We start from the raw sequence: 25853 nt of genomic DNA on the forward strand, positions 1-25853 counted from the left end.
ACACAATTAGACATTGGGGAATTTGGGAGTTTCAATGTTTGAATGTTTGACCTATGCAGATAGTATCAATGTGCATGTTTTACGCATGCATCAATCATAAACTAACTACTGTATCACTCCTTAAATGTTCAGCTCATTTGTGATGACAGCCTAAAGTTGTTTACAGGCTATTTTCCAAAAACATGTTGGCATGGAGGGATGCAGCTCCTTCTGTGGCATATAGACACGTCTCTGGGGCGTTATTTCCTTGGTGATGCGTTAACTTAATATTCAAAAAGTATTCCAATGATATACCTGGTAATCCCACAGGCAGGCACACCATACAGACATGGAGGCTCGACAGTGTGCCCAAATACGCACAGTAGAACGTTTCGCCATCGAGCTGCTTGGATAAGTGAGGTGGTGTGGTGTTCTTCACAATATTGGGATAATCTAGAGCGTTGCCTAGCGGTCTGACTCTGCATTTGCTTGCGAACCTGCACTTTGGCACACAGTAAGGGGAAACACACTCTGAAGTTTGTTCTACTTTTTCTTCCTTTATTTGTACTATCTGTTTGTCTTAATTGTCTTCTGTCTGTGTTTTTTATACTCTGGGCCAATCTATCTGTTTACATTCAGAGGCTCAGTTGGCACACTATCAGTTTGTATTTCTGAAACTGAACAAAGAGAGTAGGACTAATTGCAATCAACTGAGCTATCAATAACAGCCCACTTGATCATGTATTCCGCTTCCTGATGTCGTAAACCCGATGGCATCTGAAATGTGAATATTTATGGCCGTGATATTTAAGCGATGATCGTTTTTTCAGCCGTCACATTTATCAACATCCGTCAATTCTTACGATGTGATATGGCTGTTTCATAAATCACGTGTAAACCCTCGTCGGGTGATGATTCCTGTGGTCAAATCTGCATCGGTTCCTACATTATTTAGATGAGGGCCTGCGAATGACAGGGATGTAAAAATATGGTATTTTTACTGCTGTGATTGAGAGTAGACAAAAGACATGTTCAAGTCACTCCATCTTGTCATGCATATGGTGGGGAGTAGATAACAGATCCCCACCCCTCTGTCATGATACAGGATGTATGGTCCATGTCAATCCTTTCAACCTAAAAAAAGAAAAGAAAAAGAAGAAGACAGAATAATTTTACATTGTCACTTCCTTTCACAACATAATAATGAGATGGATATTGAAATTCCTCAGTCGCCACTCACCGCCATGTCTGCTCATTCCAGGATTTCATATTGATCTGATTACAAATGTTCAGATGTCATCACTTTCATGGATCAATTTAGATAAAATTTGTGCTGAGAGTTAGTAGGTCGGGCGTGGCTTATTGTCGGTATCAGCCGGTAACACACAGGAGTATATCCCCGTTACAACGCGCTAGACCCCTGGGAGATGGATTGCTGAGGTGGAGCGCCACACCTACCATCAGCTCCCAGTACTTCCCACACGACTTGCCGCACCCAAGCCGTGCTACTCATACGCTGAGTTAGCGGTGCCCGGGATCGAACCCATGAACTTGTGGTCCAAAGGGGAGAGCTTTATCGACTGAGCTACCCGGACACAGGTGTTCCATCTGATTGTCAATCAAGGGAGAACCCAAATGCTGATACGTGAGGTACTATTATGTGAAAATAAGGCCTTTATTAAAACCAGCCAGAGGTTGAGAATCGGCAGCAGGTGAATTAAATAGGCTCGGTAAGTGGATCCACTGATATCCATGCGGTGGTTTGGCAGAGGCAAACCCGAGGGAAAGAGCAGGCTGGCTGTTTGGCAGACACGTAATCATGAAGACAGGCAGGCATGCAAGCAAAAATAAAAAAGAGAAAAAAAGAAAATTGGCAAAGAGACCGGTGTCAGTCTTAGAACATCATGGCATATTGAGAAACTGTGCATGTGCACAAGGACTGGTTGTTGTTGCAGGGTAGGCCTACTAACTTGTGGTGTCATGGAGATGGAGATTACTCAACGATAGCCACTGATTGCTGCAGATGAGAAGGTGTCCAGAGAGAGCAGAGAGGAAGGGAACGAATTGGCGGACAAACAAAAACACACCACCACACATGCCAGAAAAAGGATGGGTTGTAACATTGATGTATTCTTTCATATAAAAGTAGCACATCTACACAGCATGTATACACATTTATAAAAACGTAATGATACTGTATGTAACATAATTCCGTCGTGTGACATCACCAATAATTTGTGACAACCACAAATTAAGATTACGATTTTTTTTATTTTTACGCAATGTTTTGAAAAATAAAATGAATAAAAAGTAGAAATGGCTAACAAAACAACAACAACAACAACGCGATATTTACTGCGTCCCATAGAATACGTCCCAAACCCTATGTTTGGAAACACTGTTCTATTTCATCAGTCACAAGGTGGCATAAACAAGTAACAATGGAACCATGTATTCGTTTTTGTTTCTTGTTAACAGCAAAGTACAGCAGATTCAGCAGAATGTGCAATAATATGGCATAACCTGTAGTATTGGCTTATACTGTGGTAGGAACCTTTGTATCTGGGCACGGGGGTTCCGGGGGACAGTTGAATAAAGCACACTAGTATTAATGCAGCATCGTGTTGACTCTCCGTCTGTATACAATATTACAATATACTGTGCATATATTACACAACTCAACATGGTATCAGAAGTGGCCAGTATTGCGTGCCAGTAATAGCAAGTACTTTGGAACCCGCCGTTTGGTGTTTTGCTTCCGTGAATAGTAACGTCGTTGTTGTGTGTTATTTTAGCCGGCCGGCTAACGTCACGACAGCGCCATGAATCAGTTTCAAGTTCCCCCGCCGGAGAAGTTCTCGTTCAAGACGGTGGATTGGCCGAAATGGATCAAACGTTTTGAAAGGTTTCGGATCGCATCAGGATTGGAGACGCAGGCGGACGAGAACCAGGTTAATGCTTTGATCTATACTATGGGAGAAGAGGCAGAGGACATACTTGTTTCACTGCATCTGACAAATGCGGAAGCTGCCGACTACACTACAGTGAAAGATAGGTTGGATGCCCATTTCATAACACGCAGAAACGTGATTTTTGAGAGGGCCCAGTTTAATCAGAGACACCAAGAAGTGGACGAGACTGTGGACTGCTTCATAACAGCGTTGCATTGTCTGGCTGAACACTGTGGATACGGAGCCCTGCATGATGAGCTGGTGAGAGACAGACTGGTGGTCGGGTGTAGAGATAAGAAACTGTCTGAAATGTTACAAATGGACCCTAACTTGACATTGACAACAGCTGTTACCAAGGCTCGACAGAGTGAGCAGGTCAAAAAGCAACAGGAACTGCTAAAGTCTAATTTTAAAGGGGACATGATGAACACACAGCTTGACAGTGTATATGCCCAGCAGCGAGGTGGGGCTAGGTACAAGCAGACCAAGCCACAATTCTCACAGCCTCAGTCATTCAGGAAAACTGCACAGACAGAGCCCTTCAATAAGAGACAGTGTAAATGGTGCGGTGACACCAGGGGCCACAGCCAGCAGCAATGTCCAGCTAGAGAGGCTGTGTGCAACCACTGTAGGAAGTTTGGACACTACGCTAAGGTCTGCAGAGCCAGGATGGTCCATGAGGTGAACGTTGCCTCACTGTCACTAACAGAGGATTCGGAGGATGAAGCCGCATTCCTTGGCTCAGTGACAGCTGAGGTGGATGAAGGTCCATGGATGACAGAGATAAAAATGGACGACTGCAGTGTAGTGTGTAAGATCGACACAGGTGCAGATGTGACAGCAGTCCCAGAAACATTGTACAGCCAGGGCCAGTTCAATAGGCTAGAGAGAACATCAAAGCATATATATGGCCCAGGGGGGATGCCATTGAAGGTAAAGGGCAAGTTCACAGCTACGCTCTGCAAGGGGAACAGACGCACGGAGCAGGACGTTTATGTGGTGGAGGCGTTGGCCACACCATTGCTTGGCCGACCGGCTGCCACGGCCCTGCATTTAGTAGCCAGGTTGGATGCTGTCAGCCTGTGCTCAAAGGACACGGTGAGTGCCCAATTCCCCAAACTTTTCAGTGGTCTGGGGAAAATGCAGGGGGAATACAACATTGTGCTGAAGCCGGGGGCAAAGCCTTTTTCCCTCTCTACAACCAGGCGCATCTCCCTCCCTCTCCTACCCAAGGTGAAGGAAGAATTGGACCGCATGGAACAGCAGGGGGTCATTTCAAAGGTGGAAGCACCTACCGATTGGTGTGCGCCCATGGTGGTGGTTCCCAAGCGCACAGGGAAGGTCAGAATCTGCACTGACCTCACAGAGTTGAACAAATCAGTCATGAGGGAGAGACACCCGCTCCCCTCAGTAGAACACACTTTAGGACAGCTTGCTGGGGCCCGAGTGTTTTCTAAACTGGATGCCAATTCAGGCTTCTGGCAGATCCCTCTCTCCAGCGAGTCCTCCCTGTTAACGACCTTCATAACGCCGTTCGGACGATACTGCTACAATCGTTTGTGCTTTGGGATTTCTTCTGCACCAGAGCACTTCCAGAGGCGCATGTCTCAAACACTCGAGGGTCTGGAAGGCGTTCTGTGCCAGATGGATGACGTGCTCATCTGGGGGGGCACACAAGAGCAGCACGATGAAAGGCTGCATGCAGCACTGTCACGGCTCCAGGCGGCTGGAGTCACGCTAAACGAGAAGTGTGAGTTCTCCAAGAGAAGTATAAAGTTCCTGGGGCAGGTCTTGGATGCATCAGGGGTAACTGCTGACCCTGACAAAGTGGATGCTGTGAAAGCCATGACAGAGCCCGACAACATCAGCAAAGTGAGAGGACTGCTGGGGATGGTGAACCATCTCGGCAAATTCTTGCCCCATTTAGCTGAGAAAACCCGTCCACTGAGAGACCTGCTGAAGAAATCAAACATGTGGATGTGGGGGCCCCCACAACAAGAGGCTTTCAACCAACTTAAGAGAGAGCTGACGACACCCCCTGGCCTAGCACTGTATGACGCCAACGCTGAGACTTTGGTCTCCGCCGACGCCTCATCATATGGGCTTGGCGCTGTCCTCCTCCAAAAGACTGCAGCCCAAGGGTGGAGACCAGTGGCATATGCTTCGCGAGCCCTCAGCGGTACTGAACAGAGGTACGCACAGATAGAGAAGGAGGCACTGGCCTCCACGTGGGCCTGTGAGAGGTTTGCTGAGTTCCTCATCGGAAAAGACTTTCATCTTGAAACGGACCACAAGCCTCTGGTCCCCCTTCTTGGCTCGAAGAGCTTAGATGAACTGCCACCACGCATACAGCGCCTTAGAATGCGTCTGATGAGGTTCTCATACACTATATCACATGTGGCAGGGAAGCACATTGCAACGGCGGATGTGCTGTCCAGGGCCCCCGTACGCAGCACGGCGGAGGGCCTGCGGGAGGCTGACATAAACCTCTATGCTGACTCAGTCATGTCGAGCCTGCCGGCTACAGAACGGAGGCTCAAGGAGATACAGACCCACCAGGATGACGACGACACACTCCGCCAGCTGAAACGCTACTGCATGGATGGCTGGCCAGATAAATTCTCAGTTGAACGTGAGTTCCAGCCTTTCCTGCCATTCTCAGGAGAGTTTACTATACAACATGGTCTACTGATAAAGGGGGAGAGGATTGTAATCCCCAAATCACTCCGAGCAGACATGTTGAGCAAGCTGCATGAAGGACATCTTGGCATCACAAAATGCAGAGAGAGAGCTAGACAGTCTGTCTGGTGGCCAGGCCTCAGTAAGCAGCTGCAGCAGTTGGTGGACACCTGTGACGTGTGCGCACGTGAGAGAACAAACCTTAGAGAACCGATGATGCCCACTGAATTCCCTACTAGACCATGGTCCACTGTGGGGGCAGATCTGTTTCAGAGAGAGGGCAAAAACTACTTGCTCATTGTTGACTATTTCTCAAGATACTTTGAAATTGCCAAGCTGGAAAAGACAACGTCTGAAGCTGTGATCGTGCATTTCAAGTCCATATTTGCCCGCCATGGCGTTCCGGCGGTGGTCCGATCTGATAATGCGGGTCAGTTTGTGTCTGAGAGCTTCCGCAAGTTTGCGCAGGACTGGGGCTTCAGCCAGGTGACGTCCAGTCCTCGTTTCCCACAGAGTAATGGGGAGGTGGAGCGAGCTATAAAGACAGTCAAAAAGCTCCTGAAGAAGTCAGGGGACCCCTATCTCGCTCTCATGGCCTACCGTGCTTCCCCACTAGCGAATGGATACAGTCCCACCGAGCTCCTCATGGGGAGGAGAATCAGAACACCTGTTCCAGTCATCCCGTCCCAGCTCGACCCGGGGTGTGTGGACATGGAAAAGCTGAAGGAGACAGAGCGAGCATACAGACACAAGCAAAAATGCAACTATGATCGACGACACAAGGCGCACAACATGTCTCATCTGCACCCAGGTGAACATGTGTGGATCAGAGACACTATGGAACGAGGCACAGTGGTCTCTGCAGCAGGCACACCCAGATCCTACATCGTGGAGACACCAGGAGGCACCCTACGGAGGAACAGGTTTCATCTCTCTCCAACCCCAGTGGCTCCGGAATCTGCTACAGGCCTATCTGACTCAGCGGCGGAGACAGACACATCAGCGGAGACGGACACCGGTCCATCAGCAGCAACATCGCCTGTCTCACCGGAGGTCCGGGGTCAGCATCAGCAGCAGCTGAGTCCAGAGGTGGCGGGCCGATACCCATCCAGAGTGAGGCGACCTCCAGGGTACCTACGTATGTATGTCACCGAGTGAGCATGGGGCAGAATAATCCCCACACCAAGTAGGAGTGTGGGCAGTCTACCCCACACTTCAAAAAAAAAAAAAAAAAAAAAACACTCGCACACACACTTTGAGATGGGACGTTGAACTTTGTTTTTTGTTATTGAATTTCCCTACTGTTGAAACCGTAAAAAAAAAAAAGAAAAACTACTGTGTTATGGTGAAATTGTTTCTTTCCAAAAAAAAAAAAAAAGAAAAAGGAAAGAAGAAAGGTTGTTAATGAAGAAATATGTTGAACTGTTCTGACTGAGTAGTGAGTTAAAATGTTTACTGTTCACACCTCCAGGAAAGAGACTCTATCCCAGAAAGGAGGATGTAGTATTGGCTTATACTGTGGTAGGAACCTTTGTATCTGGGCACGGGGGTTCCGGGGGACAGTTGAATAAAGCACACTAGTATTAATGCAGCATCGTGTTGACTCTCCGTCTGTATACAATATTACAATATACTGTGCATATATTACACAACTCAACTCATGTATACAAATACATCTGTATACCGCCCTATACATTGTGCTGTAACAATTTGAGCAAATTAGTTACTAGTACACAGGATTAATTTTGAATTCAGTTAACTGGTTAATTGGTTTTGGTTTGGGTTTGATTATTCATATAACGAATAGCGGAACTAGCCGATCTACAAGCTCATGTCACAACTCACAATGCAATGCGGTAGGAGCTTATAGATCTTTTTTTTAAGTTTGGAAAGATGTCACCTTTAATGGCATGCCCTCGAACATGCATGGACATTAGACACACATGGACACCACATGTACAATAATAATTATGCACTGTATACTTTGTATCCTAGGCCTACTATTGTTACATTTAGCTGATCGTGAAGAAAATGCAGATTTTTTTAACTACAGCAAAAACGAAAAGGGAAAAATAAATCATTGAGAATAAACTAGTTTTCTTCCCCTTTTCATCCTTTGTATAAATTCCATAGTGGATGCTATTCTTGAAAGCAGCCATGCATGGCCATGTGGGTGTGACTGTATGGGGAATGACTTACCGGTTCAAACACTAAAGCGCTACGCGGGATCATCTGAAGAAACGGATCGGAAATCCCGACACAAAGTGAGCCGCCCGCCAGTGTTCTCGTACTTCTACTGCAGCCTAATGAGCACCGTTGCCCCCACACACAATTCAGGCTGTTCGTCAGGGATTCTCAAAGTCTTTTTCAACTTAACTTTTTTTGTACCAGAGTTTCAAGACTTTTTTTTTATTTTCCTACCAATTTTTTCAATTTACAATTTTGGCATTTAGCCAGACGCTCTTAACCCATTTTGGACTGATGGCGATTTAAAAAAATGTTGTTCCAGGGACCCCCCAGAAGCAAATATTTTAGTTAAAAATGTTCGCTCTGAAATATATATTCAAAGATTTGCACCACATTTTCACGACTTTTCAAAAATAGCAGATCTACAAGCTCGTAGCGCGCCACTCGGTGGCGCGCTATGAGCTTGTAGATCTGCTATTTTTCAATAGCTAAAGTATAACATAATGCTTAAAACACCAAAAGGGGTTCCCGCCCAAAATGGGTTAATCCAGAGCGATTTACGGTAAGCAAGAACAACACATGGTAATACATCAAATACATACAAAGAGTCATCAATAATCATGCGTAAGCAAAGAACCTAGCAGACACCGAGTTGATCGGTGTGAGTCTTCACTTTAGGCAAGTTGCATTAGAGACCTTCCTTCAGAATGATACATTCACACTGCGAGCCCCTTGTAAAAATAGTCTTGAGAAAAAATGCTGCTTTTGTTCCAAAGTGACTGCAAATAAAATGCAGCTTTTGTCCCAAAGTGACTCCAAATAAATTGCTGCTATTTGTCTCAAAAAAGCTTTATACCCTGTATAACGTCTAACGACGCAATCTGACAGCTCTGTTTACAACATGCTGAACCCCCTCCAACTGTATATACTTTCCCCAACTGTTTGTATTATATTTTGACACTTGCTTTGGCAATTAAAAAAGCCGAATTCAAAGCTTCGATGTCGGGGCCATAAATAATGAGTCAGTGAATCGTAGAGCTCAAGCACATGGCTTTGAAGGGTAGCAGATCTATAAGCTCTCAACATGACATGCTGCAATGTGTTGTGGGCTTGTAGATCAGCTATTTTGATCAAATGAAAATATAAACTGAAACAATAATTTCTTTTCAATTTCGTGCCTTCAAACGAAGCTTCGTCAGCCCTACCGGAAAGTCTGCATTTAATAGTCATGAGGGAAGTTGGAGAGGAGAGGAGAGGAGAGGAGAGGAGAGGAGAGGAGAGGAGAGGAGAGGGGGGTATAGAGGAGAGGAGAGGAGAGGAGAGGAGAGGAGAGGAGAGGAGAGGAGAGGAGAGGAGAGGAGAGGAGAGGGGGGTATAGAGGAGAGGAGAGGAGAGGAGAGGTCTTCTGGGTTTAAACATGGACTCTTTATGCCTCCGCTTCTTGAATCGTCTCAAAGGGCTCTTGGTTTTTAGGCTTTATAAAGCATACTAATAACCCACTTAGATGTGGAGCTGTGGAAACAATCTATCATGAATTCTCAAACACGTTCTCGGGTTCGGCCAAAGATTACAAGCTAACTGACAGGCTCAGCTCTGAGCAGTGGGGTGTGGGGGTGGGGGGGGGGGGGGGAATAAACCAGTAGTTTTCAACCCTTTTCATACTCTTTTCATTATCGTTGGATAAGATTTTGTCCGCAATTCCATGCTGTTAGTATCATAGGAGATATAACAGGCAAACGACAAAAGATGAAAATCAAAATAGCAATAATTCTTCTACATTCTCTCTCTCTTCTTATGTTTTGGATAATCCTCCCTACTATAAATTGTGCTGACCATATAAGGAGTTCCTCCCTGTCCCCAGTGAGCCCCTGGGGTTTGGGCTTTGGGTGGCAAAGCTTTCATCCAATCAGGATGAGAGGGGCCTTCCTCCAATCATGATTGAGTGGGGCGGGCCTTGGTGCACGTGCTGTTGGTCTGTTGTACTTCCCCCACTGTAGCGTGTGCATGTGCACATCTTGTTACCGGGGCGGACCAGGGTTTTTTCCAAACCACCCAAATCACTGAATGCTCCTTTAAGTAATACAAAATGTTTAACAGTAATTCAACTCTTGAGAGCGTAACATTTTTTACGCTCTTTTTGCACTCTCAAGAGTTCATTTGGTCACCATCATTTAGCTGGGGACCACCTGGAACCCCCTCAAGGCCCAGTGGTGGTCCCCGGACCACTGGTTGAAAACCACTGACATAAACTGTTAACCCTCACACTGGACAAGAACTGCTACTGAAAGTGAAGTACAGGAAGTAGCCTACCTCCCAAAGAAGTTAACATTGATGCTGTGCAGATCTGTTTACATTCCTAGGGCATGAAAACCATGCTGTGATTGGTAGGGGAGGAGGGGAGGGGGGGGGGGGGCTGCTCCTGGGGGAAGTATATACTGTACAACAGAAGTCCCACAACCTATAGACAGTTTCGGGCTGTATTTTCTTTCCATGCTTTTCCCCTCATGGGATGACAAAAGGCTGGTAGCTGCCTGTTCCACAACAGCCTTCCCAGCGCCCCAGGTGGAGAAGAGGTGTGGAAAAGAATCACCCACATTGTGTCCTTGGAACCATATGCACGTTTCCAGTCATTTCTAATTAATCACATTTCCCAATGACACTATGGTCATTAATAGTCTATAATAGCCTATCAGGCTATATAGCTGTGTGTGATTGCATACGCACAAGCCTTTTTCTGTGTGCGCAGGTACAATATAATACTTATACTTATACTTATACTTACTTATATTGTACAGTGTATTATTGCTCAGGCGAGTGCATGTCCATGTGCTGCAGGCTAAAGCACAGACGCTCTGTGTATTCGCAAAAATATGGTAGATAATTTGCCATGGAATTATTAGCCTACTTTACAAATTACATGGCTGATTCGCACAGGAATATAACTATAAGAAGTGCCCCTCGGGGCACAGTTCTCCACCAGGATAATAGCGTTTGTGATGTTTGGACAAAATGTGCAGGAGTAATATGAACATGTTTTTTTGTTTGTTTTTGTGCAATAATCTGACTGTCGTCTGGTGGTTGTATACCGGGGCAATACAAATGAATTAAATATAAGACGTAACAATGTGTTCATAATGTGTAGTAGTGCATATACAAAGTTGTACACAGATCGGTGCAGTTATACTGTAGGTGTAAAGATTTAAGTTGCATTTCGTCCTCTGCCTGGTGGAAATGTGTGTGCATAATTGCATGGAAATCACACGCTGTGTGTGTTAAAGGACCACTTCACCACTTTTCAACTTCTCTTCCTATAATTGGTCCTAACTAATGTTCATGATACAATACCACCATTTTTTCCTACTCAGTCTGTGTCTCATAGGAAGGCTGTGGGCAGTTCAGAAACCCGTCCACCAGTGACATCATCAATGGTGAATCCAAGCTAATAGAAACGGCAGGCTTTCTTTTCCTGAAAAGTTGCAATGCAAAAGTTGAAGCCATCGTTCTCACGATAAAAAAAAAATCTGCCTAAGGATTTTGTTGAAAATGGACCAATCCTACAAAGTTTGGAAGGCAATCTTAGCCAATCGGGATGGAATATGGGAAAGTGGACAGATGCGTGTTGATTTCATTACTATGGAGATAGTGTATACCGATTTGCGTGATGTATGGATAAAATATGTATGAGTAATGTACAGAAATGTGTTTTACCAAAACCGGCCTCATGGTGGCGCTCTAACCGGCAGATGTGGCATTTCCTCCTCGGCCTAGTGGGAATGTGTGCATAATTTCACGGAAATCGCATGCTGTGTTAATAATTTAACAAATCCTGCAAACTTTGGAAGGCAATCTTAGCGATTGGGGATGGAATATGGGGAAGCAGACAGGTCCGTATTGATCACATGACTGTAGAGATATGTAGAGATGTGTAGCGATTTGCGTGATGTATGGATAAAATCTGTATGAGTAATATAAAGAAATGTGTGTAACATTGCACCAAGTGCAAAACATACTCTCTCCCTATGCCTTCGGCCTGGTGGAAACAATAACAGATGTCCTCCGTAATTATTGCAAACTAGATGTTCAGCTCACTGCCCGTGCAGCCTTCTAATCTATTCCTATAGTGCACTGCCCAAAACCGGTTTGGAAGTGGTTCATGTCAGGAAATAAGATTCGCACCTTATGGCACCCCTTTGTTTATGTGTTTATGACCCTGGTGACCAAGATCTTTGGAACGACGACGTGTCTGGAACACTCGAAGGAGAAAAAAAAGATGCAAGTCCATCCATCTTTCTCTAGCTGCAGGTATAATTCCCAGAATGCACTGCGTTGACTGATTTTTGATTAAAGGCCTGTGGCCTCCCTTTTGGCCAGTACGTGCCAGATGACATGAGAAATGTATCTGTATTTTATCAAGGTCCATAAAAGCAGAGACACTTTCAGACAACGGAGCTGGCACAGTGGCGCCAGTGTAATGTTTTCCCCCGGTTTAGTTTGTGTGTGGGTCCTTGATCTGGGGGAATAACTGCAAATCAATGCTTAATACTCATCCTTTCTCGGGAGAAAATAGGCTCTGGTCTGGACATATCTGTCTCTTGGTTGCTGCAGCAACACAGGGTACAGTGTGTACCACTGGTAAAAGGATGTGACACGGCCACACTGGTGTGTGGAACACAGCCGCCTACAGTACGCGCCCATGTTCAGCATGCATTTTCTATTCATACACCGTGTATCACTGATATGGACTGGAAGGTGAAACGTGACAGAAACATCTGAATAGTAACACTTCATGCTATTGTACCATGCACTCTAATTAAATATGCATAATTAATTTAACAAAACATATATCGTAACTGTACATTCATCTATTAAAGTGCACTAAATTAATTATCCTCTGAAGCCTAATGTACTTTATCCGTTTATCGTATGACAAATGTTTTTTTTTGTTATCAAATGTTTTTCATTTAAGACAACATAGCACAATAAAACATGTTAACACCATGAATGAATAAAGAAAACAAAACAAGTAACATGTACAACAGCAAAAGAAAGGAACACAAAAACAAACAACAAACAAACAATCCCACCCACCCCTCCCCCCGGGACCAAAGATGCCACAAGCTCACAGTGTGTTGCGATGTTAAATATAGACAGGTCTGAGGAGAACGCACAAGTTCTAGATCTCTGTGTGTGTGTGTGTGTGTGTGTGTGTGTGTGTGTGTGTGTGTGTGTGTGTGTGTGTGTGTGTGTGTGTGTGTTCGGGGGGATTGTAAGCACCAGCTTCCCTGATTTGCTAACCCCAAACCATGGGCTACACGGATTGGTAAAGCATCACATCACATATAAATGGAACGACGTCTTGCATCGTTCCCGACATGCTTCACAATTCACACCAGGTGGGCCAGGGTGCACCATTTCTCATTATAGCATGACACCATCTCTGTCTATTCACTAGCTGAGTTTCTGCTTCGGAGATGGGCTGTGGGGACAGCCCATCTCCGAAAACAAAACCTGTCTACCGATGATATCGTCGGTGGGGATTCCAAAGTTAATGGAAGACACAGCCTTTCTCTTCCTGGGAAGTTAGCACATTGAAATAAATTATCTCTCTCACTTCTCTCTTCTCACTCTCCCTTTCCCTCTCTGCCCTCCCCCTCTCTCCCCAGGTTGTATTTGTTTGAGGTGACCTCATAGAGAGGAGCTGGTGTATGGAGTTGCACTGTACAGAGCCAGGAGACGACCTTTCATCTCCAACAGCTTCAACCAGTACAGGGAGCAGGAGACAACATGCACAGTAAGCAATATACGTACTGTATGTACACACGCACTTGTGTGCATGCGCAGTCGTGCACGCACACGCAACACATACTGTACAGTAAGCAACCTTGAACCTACACACAACACATACTGCACAGTAAAACTCAAAATGGTCAGTTATACTGTACAGCAACTTTCAAAACATTGCATTGTGTATTCATATCTTGAAAGAAATCTTAGAAAGACATTTGCCGCTGATCGGTCCAGCAGTTTCCGAGATTAGCTCTGGAGTGGATTCACACAAAAACATAATCTCTGTCATTCCTTTCTTTTCAAAATCTTTTTATTTCCGTTTTATAACAGTATGGGTGTCAAGTCACAGGTTCATAGAAAAAATAAAAAATAAAATATCAGATTTTATTATCAGTGACTGAGGTAAACAAACGTAGCCTACTGTATGAATCAGAGATCGTGGGCAGACATAATGAAATTACTTATTGTGCAAAACATGCCCCTTCAAGACAAAATAAAAACATTTTCTCCCTTTCAAGTCCCAATTTAGTAAAGCCAATTCCCAATTCCCCAGCCTCTCTACAAGTACTCCATCTCTGCTAACCCCCACAATCAGTCATTGGGAGGTCTCTGTCATTCCTACCTGGTGGCGATAACTATTCCTCAATAAAGGCAATACGCAAGTCAGTAAGTCCACTGTAAATGCCATTGACCTCTCCTTAGTGATGTTTAATAAGAAACTATTATGGCCTTTTCAAATTTAATTGGTCAATTAGAAGAAAGAAACAACAGCTTTTCAACTTCTCTCAGTATTGCAAAAAAAAAAACCCCACTAATAACTGTTGATTATAATTACTCAAATAAGTGGCTTGAATCAACCGTATAATTTGAATCACACAGCATTGGAAAGGTTTCCATCATGATAAATCAACTTCATTATTTTAAATTTGGAACCTACAACTGCCTCCTCATGAAGGCAATTAATATTGATGAAGTCATCTAGCATCTCCAATATGCTCTTCTATTTATGAAGAAGATTCTGCATCGTCGTCAATCTATTTGTCGTGAATCTATAATCTGCTGGCATGCTGACAATGCACACATCTGTCTTTTCATATATGTGACTAAATTTGACTGAGGGACTGCCATTGGATTTTATTGAATTTTCGTTTTTTCATGTCATATGAAAGCAGCGAATCATAGCTTCAAATTGACATATTGGTTGTCTTATAGAGTAGGGGACAGATTACATCAATCATTTGAAATATAGGCTGCTACACAGAACAATTTACAATTTAGGCATTTAATCCAGAGCGATTTACATTAAGCAATAACAAAAGCATGGCATACATCACATATATAAAAATCACACCCGTGTGAACTGAGTGGTGTAAGGTCTTATATAGCCTGTCTGACGTAATGAAATCATGTCTGACGTAATGAAATCACACCCGGGTGAACAGGGTGAACATAGCAACCATGCAATTTTTTCTGCACAGACTAACAAAGCCAGTTGTAGGAGTGGTTTACACCACTCAAAAAAAGTAGTTATCATGAATCATGCGTAAACTAAGAACGTAACAGTGGAGTATCTATGTAAACTATACATACTATATTATATATTATACATGTGTACTATAAAATGCTATGACTACATAAAATGCAATTCTAGTGCTGTCTACGTAACAAGCTATAAGTCTGTTTAAAATACCGTCTTAAGTCTACATAAAGTGCTATCTAAGGGGCTAGGCTAGGGCAAGTGCTACGGGCCATGGTGGAGTCTGAAGAGGTGGGTTTTCAGACTACGGCGGAAGATTGGGAGTGAACAAATGTTGTTCAATGTTGAGTTTAGGCTACATTTACATTTATTTAGAAACACATTTGAAAAGCAAAGGCCTTGTTTTCTCCTATTCATTACTCTACTGAGTCTACTGACATGATTAATTCAACGTTTCGATCACTGGGATCTTCTTCAGGAATCGTATGACAGGACATTTAAACATAATGGGTGCTTTCCAAGGGAGCCTTCAAAGAGTCCATGATCGATGGTGTTTTGTTTGTGATGTTATTCTCCCCCTGACTCCTCATCTTTAGTACTTTTCCTACTCTGTATACAGTACTGTATGTACCTCAAGTACTGAACTGCTGAATTGTCCCAGAGGGATCAATAAATGTCTATTGCAAAATGGCTAGTGAAATTAGCCAAACCATATGCTCTCAATACAAGCAGTGGCGTGCACAGATAGACACTAGGGGGTGCTAGAGCACCACCTGTTATATTATTTATGCCCCAAAATCTATAAATCACACTATTAAGGCAACCGGCCGGTTCCACGCGCTGCACAAGGTGCCCTTTTTTCACACGTGTCTGTGTACTCATCCCTGCAACCCGCCTCCCCAGCTGACCCCACCCATTATCCCCATTATAATAATTAATTTACCCCCCCCCCCCCCCCCCACCCCCAGGCCACCAATTTCAAAACCTGTACCTTAGTTCAACTACTTAACTAAAATCTCTGTATTGCTTTGTTGAATTATCGACTTGTATTTCCTAGAGAGGACATACTCGTTGATTGATGATGTTACAGACGGATCGCATACCAAGAGTGACGGCGTTGGTGAATTACGACTTCGATACTTTTGTCTCTATCCAGAGCCATTTGATACAATTGTATATTTGTATAACATGCACAATGATTTGCTAATTGCAACAAGACACATTACAGTACAATAATTTAATGTCATGTCCCAGAACATCAAACATCATCTATCTCTCTTTCTCTCTCACACACATGCACATGCGCACACACACACACACACCACACACACACACACACACACACACACACACACACACACACACACACACACACACACACACACACACACACACACCTTAGACACACACTCGCCAATTATTTTTCTGTCATGATATGACGTATTGTTTCATTATCACCGTCGTCACCTCGGGATCAGGTAATTACACCTTTGAAGCAGAACGGTAATCAAACCTTCCCTGTTTCATTAGACCTTCATTAGGAATAACCCGCAACCTAGTAGATACATTCTTGATCTAACGCAACATGGTCACAGCAGAAACATTCAATTACTTGCCTTTTGTACTGTACATACATGGACTTTTGTTTGTATTTATTCAGTGTAGTGATTGATTGATCGATTTAAATATTTAAAACAGTTTGCAGAATTACAGTACATTTCAAGCACAAACTCAATACAAAGGCTGTTAACTGTGAGTGGACGACCCAATTAAGCATTACACTTGTTTACAAGAGGGTCCACCATGTTCAATTCATCAAAACATTTAGAGACGTACAAATAGACACTTCTATATAGACAAAGAACAGAACAGGAATTCATCATAATGGAGGTAAAAATGGAAAAGAAATATATACAGTGAGGGGAAAAGGGGGGGGGGATTCAGATTTTACGGGGGCCAGTTTCGAATTGCAGCCGTCCGTAGGTGCCCTTTGAGAGCGGTTTTGAAGGAGTCAAGGGATTCACATGTCTTAATGACCGTTGGTAGGGCGTTCCACATTTTGGTGCCATAGGAGCGAAAAAAATGTAGTCCCTTGTTTGTGCCTTGTTTGTTTGTGTCTACTGTATATACAGTTTTTACTCACCAGGGTATAAGGCTTGAAGGATGGGGCTATGGATTTGAATGCCGTTCTTTCTGCATATTATAGATATGAATATTTTCTATTTATTATTTTGAACTCATAATATTACTTCTAATATTTAAAAGTTAAAACAGCTCCACTGTGGAACCAACGTCAGTTTCGAACATTGAGAAAAGAATCGATGAGGAGACTTGCAGCATACTCTTTTTTTACTGCCGCACATTCGGTCTCCCTGGATCTCCGCCGTTTATATTCGTCAATCGACAGACACAGTGGACAGTGTTTGTATGCTATCCCTCTAGATTTATTAATCGCCATCTGGTTGTGTTTGGTGTATATTAAGAACCCCCTTTGGTGTTTTAACTAAGCATTATGTTATACTTTAGCTATTGAAAAATAGCAGATCTACAAGCTCATAGCGCGCCACCGAGTGGCGCGCTACGAGCTTGTAGGTCTGCTATTTTTGAAAAATCGTAAAAATGCAGCACAAATCTTTGAATATATATTCTTTCAGAGCGAACGTTTTTTTTATTTCGACGTCACGCCTAAATGGATTTAAACTACAGTAGAGTAGACTGTAGTGTAGTTTATTTTCTGGGGTAGATGTGCATTGAAGGACAATAAAGACAGCAGGTATGGAGGCTCTATGCAAAAAGAGAAGCCTAACAATAACATGTGTAGTCGCACAGAGAGGGATTATGCTAAAGTTTCTTCAAAAACAGTCCATGGTATGTTGCTGACAGATTGTGGGGGAAAAACAACATGTACAGTTGGGTGCCACCGATATTGACCCATTTAGGCCTGACCTCAAAATTTAAAAAAATCCTTCTAAATCCTCCAGTTTTCTGAAATAAATATTTTCACGATTTTTCAAAAATAGCAGACCTACAAGCTCGTAGCGCGCCACTCGGTGGCGCGCTATGAGCTTGTAGATCTGCTATTTTTCAATAGCTAAATTATAACATGTTTAAAACACCAAAAGGGGTTCCCGCCCAAAATGGGTTAACTGTCCTTTTGCGCAGATCACGCAAACCTCAGCAAAAAGAAAAGGACAATATCGATGGCCTCCAACTGTAAATCACAAGTGCATCGATTGTCTGAACAATCAATCACGCACAATGGAAATCTCTGAGGTGCAAGAACTACCGAACACAGTTTTAAGAGGCACTGCCAGAGTTTTGAATGAAGTCATTTTGTTCTTGGCCTACATTTGCCGGACAAAGTGTGTGACATTTGGTTTGGTTGCAGTATAGTAGGCTGCGGCCTTAAAGGAGAATTCCATAATAAATGGCTTTCTTACCTTTCTGTGTAGTTGTTACGTCCCCACCAAAGAGGTCCAGGTGTTATTTTGTGCAAAAGCTCCTTATTGGCTATTTCCCCTACCATAAGCCCTAAATTAATTGCATTGAATTGAATGGGAATTGAATGGGGCTATGGGGTGTTGTGCTAATTCGCTTATTTCCATCGCTCAATTTTCTTTTGGTATATATCCTCTCTTCATAATGTAAATAATATCCCAAGCGGCACACTTTACTACTTATTTCGATGGAAATAAATTATGAATTAGCACAACACCCCATAGCCCCATTCAATTCCCATTCAATTCAATGCAATTCATTGAGGGCTTATGGTAGGGGAAATAGCCAATAAGGAGTTTTTGCACAAAAAACACCTGGACCTCTTTGGTGGGGACGTAACGACTACAAAGAAAGGTAAGAAAGCCTTCTAGCATGGAATTCTCCTTTAAGAGAAGTGAAAGTGAGAGTGAAGAAACAGAGGGCAGAGAGGTTAGTGATGAGGGGCAGGGAGAGCTGACACCAGCCAGTGAGCCAGCAGCTCAGTTAATCACATCTATTGAACACCAGACACAGGCAGCTCTATTTCATGCCTGACGTCTCACATCTGGTATAAAAATCTAAAAAACACCTCCTGGTGTCCATTCGACAGGTGTTCATAATTCCTGATGATATTGTATGCAAATTGAACCTGGGCCTGCAGGGATGCTACTTCCTTGGAATGTCTAATGGAGGAGCACAAAAGACTATAGTAATGGAATTAACAATTCAGTCAGACAACTCACGAATAGATTTACCAATATTTATTACAGAATGAGTAATGAGTGTGCATATGATATTTGACTTGGCGTTCGGCTCTGCTGGATTTCTCCCTGCTCGGCAAGATTAAGCAACAACATAAAACATTAAGAGCAGGGAGATAGATATACAATAACCCCCCCATGGGGAACATAAATAGCAGAGCCCACCGGTGGTGCTGGGGTGGTGGTGGGAAAAAACATCATACAACCAGGGACCATATGCAGAGGAAGGCAGGAAGAGCATGCAGACTGGTGAGCTTAAGTAGCCCGCCCAATTGGTCAGCTGACTGCCGCATCGGCGAATGACATGAGGGACTTGCACACACTGAATACACCCACATAGTAATGCAGCATGTTAACCCCTTGAGTATAGTATGCGCCTTTGAGCATGGCATGAACCCCCTTGAGGTTGTCTGAATGAACTAACTCCGCAAGCTACGTCTCATTAATGAGAAATGCAAAAACTATTAACCACATGAACCCTAGTGTCCCTATACTGGGAATGCAATAATAGGCGACCAAAGCCGACCATTCTGCGAAAATAGGCAAACGTTTACCAAAAAACATTAGATCTACAAGCTCCCAACGTGTTGTTTTGCGACAAAAGATTGTAGATTGGGGGAAAAGGAGGGACCAAATACAAATCCCTGTGGGATCCCCCATGTCAATGAAGTTCATTAAAATTGGGAATGCTCTAACATGGAGAGCAAAGTGGTGTTACAGATTCTCATATTCCATACTGATGCTGACTGCAGCATATTTACAGTGGCTTATGAAATGCTTTGGGCTGACCTGTTCCACAAAGATTTAACAGACCAGACTGAAAATATTGTTGTGCACGCTGGGCACTTGTGACATGTACTTCCACTAGCCACTAGAGACTTGCACCCTTTGTGGACATTTTTAAAAACAGCCTTAAAACGTTCCTCTTTGAACAAGCATTTGTGGACGGTTCAACCTGAATTTGCTGATTTATCCTATATTTATTGATTCTTCATGCTTGTATTGTCATTTGTTTGAGTTGAATTGTACAGCAATTTGTATCTGCTTTGTTTTCGTTGTCTTGTATTTTATTGCATGTAAAGCATTTTGCGAGTCCTCTCTGTGAAAGCTATATAAATACAATTTACTCACTTACTTACTTACTTACTAAAGTTTGCAACACAGACCTCCATATACATAATTCCAGGCCAAAATAAACTGTTACCATTGCGCTTTTGTGACAGGCACAATGTTTTGTTTTTTAGCTAGCAAGTCTCTGTAAGTACGTCTTTAAATGAATTGCTCTGGAATGTGCTTTCCACATATTCCTATAGTAACAGTTACATATAGATGTTAACCAACTTAACCAGCAGGTGTAGTAAACACCCAAATGACTCTTTAGTCTTTACTCATGTTCCATTGATTGCAGACACATGATGAGCAAACCATTAATGGTATTATTTTAATGAAAGTGTTTGGCTTGCAAATTTACTACAGACATGAATGCATTGAAACATATACATGAAGCAAAGAACACTGCACATTTACTACAGACATGAATGCATTGAAACATATACATGAAGCAAAGAACACTGCACATTTACTACAGACATGAATGCATTGAAACATATACATGAAGCAAAGAACACTGCACAAACGCTACGAGGAGACAGAAATCTTCTTACTTTAATCAAACACACATTTGACTGCTCTCTGGTGATGTACGGAACACTGCTCCAAATCTGTGGAGTAGTTAGTCACAAAATAAGTGGTGCATGGGAAACGCGAAGAAGTAAAAAGTGAAGACACTATTCTTATTCTAATGTCGTGGATTGTTAAAATGATGGTACTCACACCATCTTTGTTTAAGATTGGTTGACTTGGTTCTCATCGGTCCAGTGGTTTGTGATATTAGACACACAGACACACACGGAGCTCCTCCTAGGAGCGGAGCCATGAAAACAAGACTGGTGTGACTTCCCTCCCTGTGCTGTCAGTACCTGAAGCTCAGCCTGGAGCCGTGTGTGTGGAAGCAGTATTGATTCCCTCTACTAAAGCTATGACGATTGTTGGTCGACTACCTTTTTTCACTGATGAAAACTAAATAAAAACCAAGCTATGATGACATAACACTAAGACTAAAGGTGGCCTTACACTAGCCGATTTTTTTCAATCTGAAATCTGATAGCACCACACACTACAGGATAATCGGAGCGGGGCAGAGCAAATATCAAACATTCTTGATGTTGATCGGGCCGATCCCGATCGCGCTTTGAGCGGTCGGGCACCCCCCGAGCGGCTAGTGTAAGGCCACCTTAAATATATTGACAATTTCGCAGACAAATTAAAACTAGACTAAAATGTAAAGGAGGGAGGGAGAAGAGACACAGTAGAACCAAAAGATGAGTCATTTCATGTTTGGTTGCACTTGGGACGGATGTTGTGCTCCTAAAATAGCCGATCTGCAACGCGTTGGGCTTTTTTCAGCATGCAACCAAGTGTAAAATCAGGCATTACGACGCCCTCAAGGCCTGCCGAAATACATTTTTGTCCACAAAATCAACTGTAAACTAAATGGCATTTTATTCAGCTGACTCAGCTGATTGATTATTCCTATGAATAATGTTTCTTAAATCGTGAATGTTAAAACCGCAAAGAATTATCTCCCCTGCCTTCAGCCTGGTGGGGTTTCTTAATTGGCTGACAGTGATGTCAGTGTGATGTCATAATGTGATGTCATTGGCTCACTCACTGCCTACGGTATATACGGTATGTCATATGAGATTCATTAAACTATTAGGAGCCAGGATCAACGATCTGAATGAAGAAGCCCGACATGAAGCAGCCCAATGTCGTTTCGGGGAAAGGTGTTTCCAGCAGTAAGAAAGAGAGAGTGCTGAAATTGCTGTGCCATTTGGAGAGAATAAGTGCGGATGCCATGATGACAGATGTTGAAATACCTCGACAGCTCACCGCAGATATCCTACACATCTTACGGACCAAGAAGAAGACTAGGACACACGTGTTATTGGAGTCCAATGGCTCCAATAACATGGAGGTGATCCTGACCTCACTACAGAACTCTCTGGATCTCGAGACCACCCTGAACATTCTGTGCATTCTCTGCAACCTGCTGACCGTCGGTTGGAGACTTGGTGTGTTTGTGGCTAAAGGAGGAACGGGCATATTGCTCCAGTTGCTGATCACTGCCGGTAAAGAGTCTCCTCCCAACGGGGAACTTATGTTTCACCTTCACTCTCTACTGGCCAAGGCTGGGCCAAAAGACAGACAGTTTGGAACAAAGGCACGTCTGTACGGTGCTCTGAATGTCACAGCCAAGCTTGTGAAAAAGAGCTGGTTGTTGAATAACACCAAGCTGTTGTTGCCCTGCATGCGCGTCCTCAGGGTGTACTCTTCCAACTTGTTAAACGTGGTTGCCTTGACGAAGATTGGATTGGTGGAATTTATGCTCCAGCTCGTGGGGCCCTACAGGAGAAAGACCACCAGGGAGTTTGACCTCGCCCTGGACACGATGGAAGCTATGCTCCGAACCAGAACGAGTGCCCGTCGTGCGGTGGATAATGGTCAGGTGCCCGCTCTGTTGAGACTGCACCTGGACTGGCACCGCAATGACACGCAGAATCGTCACATTCTGGTCCGCAAAGGCCTCCTGGCCTGCCTCATTAACATCACCAAAATCAAACTAGGCAAGAGTGCTTTCATCGAAGCAGACGGCATGAGGATCCTTTTCAATTCCTCTGCCGAGTGTATATCCAGAGATGACTCTCACGCTCTGGACCCTGTTGTCAACGCTGCTAGTGCCATCATGCTGAGGTGCCTTCCTAAGAATCAGCTGCCTCTGCTCAAAGTCACATCAGCTTTCCGCTACACACCCAATGTAACTGCAGAAGCCATGGCACAGCTGCGCCTTCAACAACTTACAGTGGATGACAAAAGTAATCAACCTGCAGTGGATGACGTGGGAAACGAAAGTGATGACGAGATAGAGGAAGACGCAGAAAATGAGGAAAGTACGGAGGATCCCCATACTGTGAACAATGACATAGAGACCATTCCGGAGGATCCCCATACTGTGAACAATGACATAGAGACCATTCTGAACGGGTTCCATCCTAAGGAGGTAAGCGGCCGTCCATTTGAGGAGCTGAGGGTCTATGAGAGGTTCTTCCTGGAGTTGTCTGACGACTTCCAGGATTTTAACATTGACCGACCAGCGGGTGTCTCCTCTACACCATCTTCAACATTGTACATTCAGTCTCCTGCGGTGAGAGGCTTTGTCGCACGCCAAGTGGGTGGAGGGAAAGGAAGCACAGCGCATTCCGCCTGCATCTCTAAGGCTCTGGGGCTACAAGGCTCCTCAGAAAAAGTGATGTTGAGAGTCCCAGACATGGTCCCGCTCCCACTCCATGACCCCGATCTGTATGTGGAGATGGCGAAGGGAACACGCTCTGTGCATCAGTACTCAGAGGTGGCATATCCAGACTACTTTGGACATATAACTCCGACCATTAGGGAGCCCATTCCGGAGAAAGTCTATTCTGTACAGGGATCGAAGATATTCCAGGACATTGAGAGGCTGATTCATCCCAATGAAATCCTCGATAAAGTGGTGTATGATCTGGACAATCCCACTAGCCCAGTGATCAATAACGATGGCAAGTCGCTGAAGTTCAACTCTCTGTTTGAATCCGGCAACCTCAGGAAAGCTATTCAAGTCCGAAAGAACGAGTATGATCTGGTGCTGAACTCGGAGATCAACAGTAACTTCCACCACAATTGGTTCTACTTTGAGGTGAGCGGCATGCATGTTGGAATCAACTATCGCTTCAACATCATCAACTGTCAGAAGACCAACAGCTGCTTCAACCATGAGATGCAGGTGCTGATGTACTCTGTGACGGAGGCGACCAATGGCAGGCCTTATTGGGTCAGAACGGGCACAGACATCTGTTACTACGAAAACCATTTCGAAAGGATCCCCACCGAAGCTGAAGGCAAAAAAAGGAAACCGTATTTCACAATGACCTTCAGCACAGACTTCAGCCATAAAAATGATGTTTGCTACTTTGCCTTTCACTACCCTTATACATACTCCACTCTAAAGATGCATTTGTCCAAGCTAGAGGCATTGAGGACACCTCAGATCTACCTCAGACAAGATGTCCTCTGTGAGACCCTGGGGGGAAACGGCTGTCCACTGCTAACCATCACTGCTATGCCTGATTCCACCTCGGATGATCACATCTGCCAGTTCAGAAACCGTCCAATTATCTTCCTGACTGCCAGGGTGCACCCATTAGAGGCCAATGCCAGTTGGGTGATGAAAGGCACACTGGAGCTCCTGATGGGCACCAGTCCGTTGGCACACAGTCTGAGAGAAGCTTATATCTTTAAGATTGTTCCCATGCTCAACCCCGATGGAGTGATTAATGGAAATCATCGCTGTTCTCTGATCGGACTGGATTTGAATCGCCAGTGGCAGAAACCCAGTCCAGAGCTCCACCCCACCATCTACCACACCAAGGGCCTGCTGCAGTACCTTGCACATATACAGAGGGCTCCACTGGTGTTCTGTGACTACCATGGCCACTCGCGTAAGAAGAATGTGTTTATGTATGGCTGCAGTGTGCAACAGACTCTCCTGCAGTCAAATGTCAGAGTGTCATCCTGCAACCTGCGAGAAGACCCAGGATACTTAACCTTGCCCAAGATCCTGTCCGAGACGGCCCCCGCCTTCAGCATGGACAGCTGTAATTTTGCGGTGAGGAAAAACAAAGAATCCACTGCTCGTGTGGTTGTATGGAGGGAGATTGGAGTAAAACGGTGTTACACCATGGAGAGCACGATCTGTGGATTTGACCAGGGTGAATATAAGGGTCTCCAGATTGGCACCAGGGAGCTAGAGGAGATGGGAGCACAGTTCTGTGCAGCCTTGCTCACATTGAAAACATCGACCTCTCCCGACCACCTTCTGGATTTGGAGAGTGACCTCGTAGAGTCACTCTCTAAAGAAGACAAGGGGATAGTGGAGAAACACAGTGCCAAGAATAGTGACAAAGAAATGGAGGAGGAGGATGAGGAACAGGACGAGGCGGATTATAAGGATAATGGTGAACAGGACGAGGAGGAGGAAGACCATGAGGCTGAATATGAAAACAACCACAGGAACCATCTTCAGGAAACTGCTGTTAACTTTAACCAGCTGTCTGACTGACCAACTACAGGGATTGACAAATCACATTTACCCCTGGAGCAAGGTGGGAAGCGGCACCAGTCAAATGGAGGACGGTCACAGACAAAGTCAGAGAGAGGAGGATGAGGCTTGCAGGGCACTGCGTCAGGCACCCAGAACTTGAGGCAAGTAAATTGACCCTATGGGAGCCAAGGGGAAAGAAGCGTACCACCTATGTAGACGTGCTGCGGTGCGACAGCTTGGCTAAGAACCTAATTTGGATAGGAAATTGTGGAGGGCAGCGATCCAGGAATCCCGAGTTGGTGTTGGCTAGACCTCACTCTCGCATCAACTAACTAGAATTGATAGATGAGTTTTTGTTG

General features: G+C 44.2%; 1 protein-coding gene across 1 annotated transcript; it reads left to right on the plus strand.

The window, feature by feature from the left end:
• Window positions 1–22098: 22098 nt before the first annotated feature.
• On the plus strand, window positions 22099–25512 carry LOC306914966 (cytosolic carboxypeptidase 1-like; the record flags this gene model as incomplete). Its single annotated transcript, XM_079492208.1, has 1 exon — window positions 22099–25512. The coding sequence occupies one exon, from the start codon at window positions 22099–22101 to the stop codon at window positions 25510–25512; it is 3414 nt and encodes a 1137-aa protein (XP_079348334.1).
• Between the last annotated feature and the right edge of the window lie 341 nt (window positions 25513–25853).

Source organism: Electrona antarctica (assembly GCF_951216825.1).
Source record: "Electrona antarctica genome assembly, chromosome: 22".
NCBI lineage: Eukaryota > Metazoa > Chordata > Actinopteri > Myctophiformes > Myctophidae > Electrona > Electrona antarctica.